This window comes from Mixophyes fleayi, chromosome 2 (genome assembly GCF_038048845.1).
Source record: "Mixophyes fleayi isolate aMixFle1 chromosome 2, aMixFle1.hap1, whole genome shotgun sequence".
Classification (NCBI taxonomy): domain Eukaryota; kingdom Metazoa; phylum Chordata; class Amphibia; order Anura; family Limnodynastidae; genus Mixophyes; species Mixophyes fleayi.
The window spans coordinates 171,346,932-171,360,054 of NC_134403.1; the positions used below are offsets into that span (position 1 = coordinate 171,346,932).

The 13,123-nt window shown below is 37.0% G+C and overlaps 1 protein-coding gene across 2 annotated transcripts in view; it reads left to right on the plus strand.

Moving 5' to 3' along the window:
- Window positions 1–13,123, plus strand: part of CLIP2 (CAP-Gly domain containing linker protein 2) — a 124,955-nt gene that overhangs the window by 89,383 nt on the left and 22,449 nt on the right. Inside the window, exons 5-9 of one of the 2 annotated variants that reach the window (XM_075194989.1) lie at window positions 2,285–2,498; window positions 3,187–3,384; window positions 3,926–4,029; window positions 5,284–5,344; window positions 9,478–9,582. In XM_075194989.1, coding sequence (XP_075051090.1) covers window positions 2,285–2,498; window positions 3,187–3,384; window positions 3,926–4,029; window positions 5,284–5,344; window positions 9,478–9,582 — 682 coding nt within the window. The remainder of the gene's footprint in view (window positions 1–2,284; window positions 2,499–3,186; window positions 3,385–3,925; window positions 4,030–5,283; window positions 5,345–9,477; window positions 9,583–13,123) is intronic. The other variant, XM_075194990.1, reaches the window with a different exon arrangement.

Below are 13,123 nucleotides of genomic sequence, written 5' to 3' on the forward strand. Positions count from 1 at the left end.
ACATTTTATCTTTACTTGTCTGAGTTGTACAGTCTTGTGTTGGTAGACACAAGATTGGTCTATCATTTCTGACATGTCTAGTTTCACACTTAGACTAGGGCTATACTGGTGATTTTCAGTTATTGGGTTAAAGTTATGAGATTAGTTATATTTGAAAATAGAGCAATTGGATGATTTTTTTTTTTATAATTCTTTATTTTAAATGGTCAAGCAATACAAGGCATACAAGATATGAGATCTGAAAGTTACAGTGTGTACATAAAGACATTTACATTGTAATGAAATCCAGGAACAACGTCACAAGGAACTTAAGATGTAAACTGACCAGTTTTTTATGTTATTTCTTGCTATACCTTACATAAATCAGACAATATAAAAATAGTTTGGGGGGGAGTGTAAGAGGGGGGATAAGAAGGGGGAGGGAATAAGAGACCACAAAAGCTAGTCAAGAGTGTGGACAGAAAGAAGACAGTGAGAATGTGTTAGAAGGTCACGGGTTGGTAGAGCAGGAGGAGGGTCCCACTCGCCGCACATGGGCCACCACGAGGATATTAAGTGTCAGAGGGATGTTAGAAGGTCACGGGCTGGTAGAGCAGGAGAAATTGGATGAATTTTAATGCAATTAATCACATAAAAAAAAATCTATATTTGAAATGAGCATTGCCCAGAATTGGCAAACATTGTTGAGAACATTGAAAACTATAGGGCATATTCAATAAGCCATGTTACTCGCAAAAGTAATGCAGCATTAAAAGTATTACTGTTTACGGAAATTCTAACCCGGATTTCAGCTTGCAACTCCCTGAACTACGAGCTGAAAACCGACGTTAAAGGTACCGTAATAATGGTAATTACGTGCACTATTACCAAAATAATAGTGCGCGTAATTACCGTAATAACGGTAATAGAGCGCAAGCCGCGTTACTTTTAACAGTAACGCGGCCAACTGAATATGCCCCTATAGATGAAATTAAAAAAGCTAATGCAGGGAGATAAAATTGCAACATTGAGCAATTAAAGATCATTGCGCCACTCAGCGTTACATAGTTATAATACAAGCCATCACTGCTATGAGATTAATATCTTAACATTGTGTAATTGAAAGCTGTCCATGTAGCCTAAGACTGGGTGCACACTAAAGTGTTTTCAGTCGAGTACTGGGTCAACAAAATGATAAACGACCATTCGGCCCGATATTGCTTTAGTGTTATATGCTCCAGCGATGAATGAGGATTGTTCCAAAGCTCAGATCATCGTTTCATTCGATTGTTCAGCAGAACTATAAATCTTGTTCAGCTATGGAATGATGTCCTTCCAATCCTGCAGTGTGTATGCACTCACGATCAGGATCTCAATAGAGTTTACAGAGTCATGATCATTTCAGCCGACTCTTAGCACAATTGAAGAGCACAGATCTAAGGGTAAATCTTTTAAAACATGTATAGTGTGTACACATAAATCGGCGCGCTGAATGGGACTTTTTTCCGTTTACAGTCGTTGGTATATTCGTTGTAGATAACACATTGGTCGGAAAATTCTGTAGTGTGTAACCAGCCTAACCTTTGGTAAAAAAAATAACATAACAGACAAAACTCACCTCCTTTGCATGCAATTCAAAGTCATTATGTTTCATATCAGAATGCTGTTTCTTTCAGGCACTGAAAATCATTTTGAGATTTGTTTTTTGAACGTTAACAAATATCTAGTGCCAGCAATTCACTGAACTAGTTCAAAAGCTTTAGTAGTTCCATTATAGTTATTACCTTTAATAAACAAATTGCTGATGTACTGTACTTAGTATCGTTCCGGTACCTCAAGGAAAGAAGCCAAACCATTGCCATTGTTCCTCAGCTATTTGTCGCCACATATACAAGTGATATAATCACATGGTATATGCATGGCAGTGTTATTTTTTAACTTCTCATCATTCTGCCCATCGTGATAATCATTTATTAACAGTAGATCTGAGCTCTTCCTGCCCATTGACCTGCACTAACAAGCCTTGTTGGACCTGAGGCAGCTGCCTATTATGCCTTTCTCTTGTCCTGGTTGCAATTGTACTTCTTGTGAGCAGAACACTGTTGGCATTTGTATGGATCTGAACATGTATGTGTCATTTCATGTAGCCCCTAATTCTTGAGGGTTGCAGTATATGCTGTAGTTGTATAAAGAAATTACTTAGTCTGGTGTAAAATGTACAATAGTGACATAGAATTTTTGTGATATGAAAACATTGAGCTTAATCTGATAACTTTAGCTAACCTATGTTTGCCTCCTACTGCAGGTATTTTCAGTGCCCACCAAAGTATGGCCTTTTTGCTCCCATTCACAAGGTTATCCGCATTGGATTCCCATCCACCAGTCCAGCCAAAGCTAAGAAAAGCAAGAGGATGGCCATGGGAGTATCTGCACTGACTCACAGTCCTAGCAGCTCCTCTATCAGCTCAGTGAGCTCTGTCGCTTCCTCTGTAGGAGGTAGACCCAGCAGAAGCGGACTGGTGAGAATATGCTTTCATGTTGTGTCTTAAACTATAGCACTGATAATTCACTCTAAGCTGTGGCCTGTAATGTAAAGAACTAAAATCTAAATTTATGTGACTGCTGTGACAAACAATGTTTCTCCAACCAAGATATTTGTACTTCAAAGGACATTTTACATAGGTGTAACCTGAGTATTGACTTTCCTTTACATAAGAAACTGTGTTTCATCTTATGGGCCCATGTACAGTAAATGGCTATGTAGCTCTCTCCATGCTGACCACTCCAATGATATGTTGGACATTGTAAAACACTGGCTCCACACTTCATATCCATCATTAGGATAAAGCCCCTATTTTAATAATCATGAAAGTTATACTAAATTAAGCAAATGTCAATGCCAACTGTTTTTCAAAAATATTGTTGTTTGATTAAAGTTCATTGAGAGTTGGATGATTGTATGCATAAGTATCTGACAGTAAATTGTGATCTATACTTAGGTAACCTGATGTGATTAGGATTATCTACCAGTTTTAGGCTATGACTATGACTGCAATTTATGCTAGGATTGGTAGTTAACAGAAACTGAAGAACCAAAGGTTTACTAAAGGCTTACCTATACCTTCCTATGTACATGGATGCAGATGGGAGTTCATTCCCTGAAGTAATTTAAATAATCATTGGAAAATGCTCTTGATCTATCCTTAGCTTACTGAAACATCTTCACGTTATGCACGAAAAATCTCTGGTACCACTGCCCTGCAAGAGGCGCTAAAGGAGAAGCAGCAACACATTGAACAACTACTGGCTGAGAGAGATCTGGAGCGAGCTGAGGTAGCTAAAGCCACCAGCCATATTTGTGAAGTGGAAAAGGAGCTCACGCATTTGAAAACCCAACATGAGAAGGTATGCGTAACTCCGCCCATTGATGTCATCACTTCCTCTCCACTTAATGGGGAAGAATGTGACCTGTGTGAGAGGCACTACTACAACTCTCTTATAGGCTATAAAGATATTTCGATGAGCTTGTTTTAGGTATCTATACATTGATTTAGTTGTAAGCAAAATGCAAACTCTCCTTAAATGGGCTAAATGTCTAAGTAAAGCACATTCGAAGTCCGTTTAAATCTAATTTCTAGGGACGGATATATTGTAACTGCTATTTAATAGGCGGACATCTACCGAGGCAGATATAAAATGTATGGTATGGTTAAGATGCCAGTTATAATTGAGAGCCAGTTAGATGCTTCTTCCCCATTATCTCCTATACAATGTGTTTCAGTAGCGGAGTCCAAACATATCCAAGCCATCAAATAAAGAGGAATCTGCATGCACATTTTCAATCATTCTACCCAAATGCAAAAATCAGAGTGACAATGTATTTTACTTTAGTTAGTTTGCGATTTTCCTTCTCTTCAGTCACATGATGTCTTTATTCTTATACCAGTATGTTGCAGAGGCAGATGGAAATCTTCAGAGGGCTTGTGCCATGGTGGAAACTACACAGAAAGAGAAAGTTGAGCTGCTCAATCAACTGGAAGAGGAAAGAAGGTTAAAAATACTGTAATGTTGCATACATGTGGTGTATAACACACAACACTAACAAATACACCAACAACAAACATTTGTACCCACAATGACCAACATTAAACATACCCACCACAGAATAAATACAATAACTCCAACTGTGATAGGCACAGTAGAGAGATGTACCAATAGTGCCCAGCACACTATACAATAGTACCAATATTCCCAATATATCATTTTCAACATTCCTTGACCAATAATATGGACAGCATTAGTAATGTCATGCCCAGCTATAATAATATGCCAAATAATAAAATGTCCAGCTATAGTAATATGCCAAGTAATATAATATCCATCAGAAGTAATATGCCTAAAATATGCCCGTTAGTACTTTACCACGTAATAACTATGTGATCTATAACAGTATGCACAGCAGTAATATGCCCAGTACATCATAAATACAGTACGTTCACTAATATACCAATTAGTTGTAATATGCCCATTAGCAGCAAGTAATTGTAGTCATGCCCCTGCTGCGGCTAATTCTCCCCCTGTGTACTGGTCCTGATTACAGTGCTGTCACCAAGGCACTCAGCATCACACATCAGTGCTCAGCCAGAGTACAGCTCCCAAAAAACTTCCTTTATGAAGTCATTGCTGACCATCGAAATTTGCAGCCACCTTGACACTAAATGGACACCAATTTTAGATTTGACCACGTATAGGAAAAATGACTCACTCATTGCTGATATCACTACTGCGACCACCTTGACTCACTGTGACAATTTGCACGTGCAGCATGTCAGAGGTCTAGTGCATCATATCATGATTTTCCATTTATCATATTTCTGCCACAATTCTTTCACAAGCGTAGGTATGCATGTTAATCAATTGCATGTTGTCCTAATCTGGATGGCCATCCCTCCAGTGTAGCACAAGTGACACATTTATTGATGCAGAAAAATGGTGTGTGTGAGGCTAATATCCAGCAAATATGTGGAACCAACCTTTTTTGACTAATATTTTTAGGATATTGTATATGACAAAAAGACAATATATAGCATGATGTTTATTAAGAAAACGTTACTAATAGAACATTGTGGATTAACGATCTTAGTGCATCTCAGATAAAGGGTTCTCTTTTCAACAGGAAACTTCATGATTAAATGTGTTTCAAGGCTGCACTTTTTCATTGGGGAACTATGGAATTATTGCTATAACCTAATACAGTACTGAATTGTGTAATAAGTGAAGATAATTATCTTTTTCCACATTTAGGAAAGTGGAAGACCTCCAGTTCAGAGTGGAAGAAGAGTCTATCACAAAGGGAGACCTTGAGGTATTGTTTGTAGTTTATGTTCAGGGACATTTCATTTATATGGGAATTTTGAAATGGAACACCTGTCGCCCAAGTAAATAGTGCCTGGTTTTAGAGGAAAAGCTATTAGAGTAAATATTTGTTTTGTTGATGTCTAATGAATTTGTAATGAAGTACATCAGCAATCCTCTTAGCATAGTAAGGGCTCGTACAAGCTGGGTACAACACATGTATATTACCTCTATATTTGCCTGTAATTATAGAGGATTATTTTTTTGGCCCATACTCATTAACGAGCAAGAGGCATCAAATATAACTATATATATATATGATGCATTTCAGGTGCATCCTGCCCTTGGTGAGTATAGGAGATGTGTTTAACATAGAGATACTGATTGAGAGGTCAGACTTCTCCATTATTTAGACCATAAATCAGTAAGGGAACAACTTACAGGCTATGAATTTAGAAAGGAAACATAGTAGTAATTTCTTATGGACACTGAACATCTTGACCTGTACACCGTGCATAATCTCTTAATACCTACTTTAAAAAATACCACTTTGATTTGTTATACTAATCATTAGCAGATACGCTAGAGATTTGCAGACAGTTTTTCGGTGTAAACAGCCCCTTAACATATACACATTTATATGTTTTATTGAGCAAATCCATAGAAATTGAAAATTGACCCCAAATATTTATTTTTATTTTTGGTATTTTCTTGAAGCCTGCTTTTTTTAAAAAAAAAATGTTGTCTGGTGAGATGTAATTATGGCGTGGTGTAATTTTTGTATAGTGTTTGTATGGGTGTTGGTAGCAGTTGAATGGATGGTGGTGCCTTAGACATCACACACCCCTTCCAAATTTCTGTTGTAAATATAAAAGAGTCACTGATGTTATTAAGCTGTTTATAGCCGCAAAGCACTGTGTGGAGTATATGGATGTCCTGGATATAGAAGTCCGGCAGTGTCTGGCAAAGGAGAATGGACCCGCAGGTGATGTTGAGAGAAGAATTTGGATTGTGAAGATGGTAGGGCCAGTGTTACCATTAGGCAAACCCTAAAACACTGAATGAGTGACATAATGCTTCTTACCTGTGAAGCCAGCGGCTAATCATCATCATCATCATCACCATATATTTATATAGCATCACTAATTCCACAGCACTGTACAGAGAACTCACACACATCAGTCCCTGCCCCATTGGGGCTTACAGCCTAAATACCCTAACACACACACACACACACACACAGAATAGGGTCAATTTCTTAGCAGCCAATTAACCTACCAGTATGTTTTTGGGAATGTGGGAGGAAACCGGAGCACCCAGAAAAAACCCACACAAACACGGGGAGAACATACAAACTCCTCACAGATAAGGCCATGGCCGGGAATTGAACTCATGACCCCAATGCTGTAAGACAGAAGTGCTAACCACAATTGACGGGCTGGGAGAGCTATGATGTCACTGGCCAGCACCAATCCCAGACTGAAGGGAGCAGAAGATACTGCCCCCACTCCTTCTCACCTGATAAGAATCAGCAGGGATGGGGGTGCAAGGACTCAGTGTGTGGGGTGGGGGTGATGCTGCCTCCAAGGGCTGAGTTTTTCCGCCAGTCTTGGGAAGTAGATCGTGCTAACTGTGTAGCTGTCATACAAGAGTTCTTCATTGAAGTCACTGAGTAAACCACTATCGCAAAACACATTTAGAACACATCTCAGAAAACTCACTACCACATCTCCACAGTTAACACAGTCCATTTTCACAATCCTACTCCTCCTCTCACCAACCACCTATGGACCCCTCCTGTGTTACAATACTCCAACATCCATACCCAGGACATCCAGATACTCCATGGCTACGAGCGACTAAGTATTACTTTTTTCTAGCTTTATTAGATGGAGGACACCAAATTTGCAGCACATACATACACCCTTACCTAGAAAAGATAAGCTTTTCTAGCTAAGGTATGTTATTAAATCTCACCATGATATGTTATTAAATCTTACCAGACTACCCCTTTAAGAAAATTCCATACTTTCAAATATTTTATACTGACCTACTAGAGAGCTGGCTGACATTATAATTTAATTAATGGTGGATAACAAGTAGCATTGTGACCACTTACATTTTTTGTCACAAAGATCAAAGCCTTTACACAGTCTATGTAACAGGCTAGACTGTGATAGGACATTGATGTCTTCTCAGTAGGATGACTAGCCAGCCCCAAATTAAATTTCACCAAAACTTAGCTACCCTGCTTCTCCAATCCAAACTGGAGAGAGTTGGAGGCATCAGGGACCCGCTGAGTTGGAGGACCTGGGTAAATCCGGTAAAAGACATTGTGTAATTTTACATATCTGAATTTTGGGTGGAATAATACCCAAAAAAGGTGAAACACTGGCCACTTTTAGGATCAAGGACTACCTGTGAGGCACTTGAAAAATATCAAGTTGCTCAATACTGGTTTAACCCTTGACACCATTGAAACTTAGAATCCCCACCAAATAATAGATTTTTTTTTCTGAGCAAAATAATATTTCCTTATTTAAAAGGCCTTCTGTTATGTATGTAATAAATCCCTATCTTTGGAGAAAACAATTTAGAGTTGAGTGCAATGTGCTATTAATGAGATGTTAAATACTTCAGACAAATCTATAAATATAACTAATATCTATTTATATCAAATTATATAGATATCAAATATATATCAAAAACTAACATTGTTTTTTTTATTCAGTATATTTTATTTGCAAACTTTTTATTGTACAAGAAGGTGCTAGTGCAGCAAAAATGCATTTGGTCATTTTCTTATCAGTGTGTTTCTGTTCTCCCAGCCGTAAACACTGGCACTTTGGCTCTTTGTCACAATGTCTCCATTCTTTGTAGTTCATCCTCCCAGATGGCCCCTTCTATTGACATTCACTTGAATAGAAACACATTGTGGAATGACATTCAAGTGCCTTTCTGGAGAAAGCTTCCGGGCTCCAGGATCATATTTCTAATTGAAGTAGTTGGATAATTTATCCAATAAGCTATCTATCTTGCTCTGTTGGTTCTGAAAAAAGAGAAATTACAAAAAAAACAACAATATTTGATAGATGATTTACATTCTGTCAAGAATTAATTTTATTGCAGTCAAAGGATGTTGCTTATATTTCAGCTCTTGATGCTGCATATCTATATCTGTGATAGGTACAGATCGATGGTAAACAGCAACTATTTGCTATTTCTGCAGTTTGCCAGCATAGCTCACCTTAACAGAAAGAGAAATGTTTAAACGTGTAATTGGCTGGTGGGTATAGAAAGGTAAGTGTGCCAAAACTAGAACTTTTGGCACAGAAAAAAAATGTATACATTATTTCACAGTTGAGATACTAAGATTCATGTATTTCAGAGTATATAGTGATACTGCTTCCTTTATGCATATGCTAATTAGTTAGCTATTTAGTTAGTCTGTTAGTTGTGTTTTATATATTGACTCATAAAGAGGCTTTAATGAGTGTTTAGTATATAAATATCAAGGCTGGGTTAGCAGATTGCAAGGTTAATGTGATCCTTCTTCTACCCAGCCATTTTGAGGCTTTTATATATGTATTTATGTATTCTAGATTACTTCCCCAGATTGTGTTGTGTTATATAATTTGAGGCTATGCAGCCCGTAAACATGTATTTACAACATATATGTTCAGGATGCCCCTGCTCACCAAACAACAACCCCTATTGTGGCTAGATGATGTGTTTTTTGTTTCTAAGTTATACATATCCCTGCGAGGTCATTAGTTTGTAGAATGATGTAATTCAGGTTGTATTTAGATAAACACCGTCAGTGCAATGAAGCACTGTGCTGTAGACACACATATATGCCCAGTGTGCCGGTAAGTAGAAGGGAAAAGTAAGTCACCTACAAAAGGCACCAGTGCTTAATAAGACAGACCGGGTTGTGCAGGAAGTTTTGTGGTTCACAAAGTAAACAATTTGCAAGTCTAGCTGGTGTCATAGTAAAATGTACATTTCCTAAGCACCTTTAGCTTTCAAAAACAGCTTGTAGCATTCAGCTCAGCCTTTTGACAGTATCCTCTCTTGTAGATGTTGGATGATACTGCAACTTTTTTTCTTGCTGTCTCTCTCTTTCCTATCCTGTGTGTGCAGACACAGACGCAGTTGGAGCATGCCCGAATTCGGGAGCTCGAGCAGAACCTACTGTTTGAGAAGGCAAAAACTGCAAAGCTTCTCAAAGAATTAGAGGACAAGAGGGTACAGTAAATCTAAATCAATGACCCCTGCCTGAAGTCCGATGTGCTTCCAGCTTCATTTACACCCCCTAGTCCTGATCTTTTTGCTTTACGTCACTTCTGCCCATTTAAGCTTACAGAATTTTTATTTCTGCATTCACTTTTTCTGCACCCCCAGAAAAACTTTTATTTGCCAAACCTTGTCAGACTTAAAGCAGTAGTACCTTTGCTCTGTTACATAAGTCAAGTAAAGAAGATAATTCTGATGCACTTTTAAAACGCCAAAAATTCCTGGCGTTTAAAAATCACTTTCATTTGTTACTTTAAATTGTTCACCATAAAAGCAGCATAAATGCTACAGTAGTTATATCCAAATGCATGAGAAAAATAATAAACAATATGTACAATACACAGAGCACGCTATGAGTAAAAGTGTCTTTATAGATTATGCATCTCCAAATATATGTAGGTTGTTGTGCACTGTACTACTGCTTTTAGTTTGTTGCTCAGCACATAGAAGCTTTGGGTTTTAGTTAAAGACATCACCATTTTTAAAGAAAACATCATTTTCTCATTTACCTCATTAATAATGACTCACAATTTAAATACATGTATATTTATAGTAAATTGTTTCAACAACATCAGTCATGCTTTGTGTGAAGTGACGTCAAAATTTACGCAGCGACATATGTTATGTAACCATAACACTACATTATATCACATTGAACTAAAATCTGTGAATGCTTTGTAATCATATACAATTGTATACACAATGATAAATGAAAAGGTAAATGTATAAGAAATAATACACATGCAGGTTGAGGTGTGATGGTTTAACTAGATTCTTTGTTGACACTTTTGTGGCATCAGAACATTAGTCTCCACCTTGGTTTCATTGTATAAAGATTTCTGAAAGTACAACAAGAATGCTATGGAATTCATATGACAATTGCAGTCAGTCTTTTGGGACTGTGACCAGAGAGTAATGTATTCTCTCTTGGGAGTATATTTACTAAACTGTGAGTTTGAAAAAGTGGAGCTGTTGCCTATAGCAGCCAATCAGATTCTAGTTATCATTTATTTAGTACATTCTACAAAATGACAGCTAGAATCTAATTGGTTGCTATAGGCAACGTCTCCACTTTAGTAAATATACCTGTCACGAACGCCCAGCTTGTCCCAGATACAGCAATCTAAACAGCTGGCCATGACTGGCGTCACCGTAGTCACTTAGCAATGAATACACCTTTTCTGCCACCGTAAAGGATTTATTATGGTGTCCTTACATTCACCAGAACCACTTATTAATGTTTCACACTTAAATCATATACACATGTAGCATAAGTCTCCCTGGGCTTCGTAAGTTCAAAAAGAATCACGGAGAACACACTAGATTAAATTTATTTAATCTGAGAAATGTTTCCAAGGATTTGATGCAAAAATGAATAACAAGGCATTGAATATGTTGCACAAATAAGTTTCAGAAAATAAAATAGGAAATAAAATCACTACTTACTAGTTAAGACCTAGAGTATGAGGGAACACAATGGAGAAGCATGGGACATATCAGTCTTGATAGACCCCATCATAAAAATGCACACGTTCTTCTCTAAGGCAGAAGACCTTTCTTACAGGCTCTTCACCACCACCTTAGGAATTACATTTTCAATGAATTAATTACATTTTCAATTAAGTCTGATTGATTCCAAAAGTGACACAGAGCTTTCCGAAGTAAATGGTCTATCACTAAGATATATGTTTGGGCACCTCAGAGAATCTCTCACCTCTGCTCTGCTTGAGTGGCTAGGTGGTTTACAACTTTGGGGCTTCAAACTCCTCCAAGATCCTTATCTATCCCGGGCCTGGCTAGTTTCAAAAGATTAATGACACTTGCATAAATTCAAACTCATGTCATCTAGCAAAACACACGTTGAGATTACATTACAAGGTTGCATAAAATATTCACATTGTCATACATGAATTCAACAGAAAATAACAATCGGTCATTAGATATACTACATAATCGTCACAATACCCCTTGGACATATATATAAAATCCAATCTCTCTACAGTTCAACTTGCTCAACCTGCGAAGACATTTCACACCTTCATGTAATAGGGCTTGCCTTTCTCAATTTAAAGTATATATATATATATATATATATATATATTACTTAGATGAAAGGGCTGCTTGTTTAACATTCACAAACATATTTTCACGTTTAGTCAGCATAACATATATGTAGGATAACATATATTAATGAAATAGTGACTTTAGGGTGGGCCAGTTGTCCTGTGCGTCACAAGTAATTTTATAAGCAGTCAAAGATGAAAAAATCAGAAGCATATAATGAAAGAATAAAAGTGATTAGGGAGGCACCCACGTTAGGGCAAACATTATTTTATGTTCTAGTAGCAACAATCATTTAAAATTACTAAGCTAATTGCCAAGTTTATACGCATAAGCTTTCTAATGCCTCACTTTTATCATGGCTTGGGGTTTTACTTGTGAAGGAATTCCATTATTAACTAGCTTGTAGTTTTAGCTGAAGATCTGTATTTTGTATTCCCTTAATCCTTCAGACTTTACACTGAATAGTAAAGAGGAATATGTGATTACATGGTATAACCAGTTTATCAGTGATGACAGGCATTTGTGGAATACTCTGAAGACTTGTCTAGCTCCTTCTATCTAACTGTATTTGGGGTTTTGCACATGTTGTTAGGTATACATCATGAATTCAAAGATGATGACTTAGGTATTGAAACTATGCAAACAGGCTTTACATTTGTCCCCACAAGAATACCTTCCATTTTGGCTGAATACAGTATAGCTTTATAAAATATACTACTGTAAAGTGTAATCACTGTGTAAAAACAAAAAACTTGACTTAAACTGGTTCCATGTGTTTCTAAGAATCACTTGCTTTAAACATATGGAACAGTGTGTAACTATATAGGATAGTATTGTTATATTCTGAAGTACCACTGTCAGAGATACTTAGGTACATATATGTGTGTGTGTATATATATATATATATAATACACACACACACACACACACGTAAAAGAATACATAAAGAACAATCATGCTTCATAATACCACCTTTTATATAAAAATGACTCCTATTTGTTGGACGTAAAAAGCCATGGTAATCTGTAAGATTACTTTTAGGGGCCAAATTCAGTAAAATAATTGTGGCAACAAAATTCCTTTTGAATGTCTAAGTCCAGGTGTACCAGGAGAGTCAAAACCATATTATAATAAGCAAACCATGAAAATAATACAATAAAATGGGCTGTACTGGCAACATTGAATACAAAGGTTTCCTTATTTTTCTACTGCTGATTCTCCAGTTCGGGGTTAACATAAAATTGTTAACATACAAATTAGCCGAAGCCGGTTTATATATAATACATTATATTTCCAAACAAACAGCTTCTAACATTCATAATTCATGTCCAGCTCATTTTACACCAAGACATATCTAGATTTTAGGCTGCAAATCTTAATTGTTGGGGCAAGTCTAATTCCAGAACACCCATAAATGAGGATAGCTTAT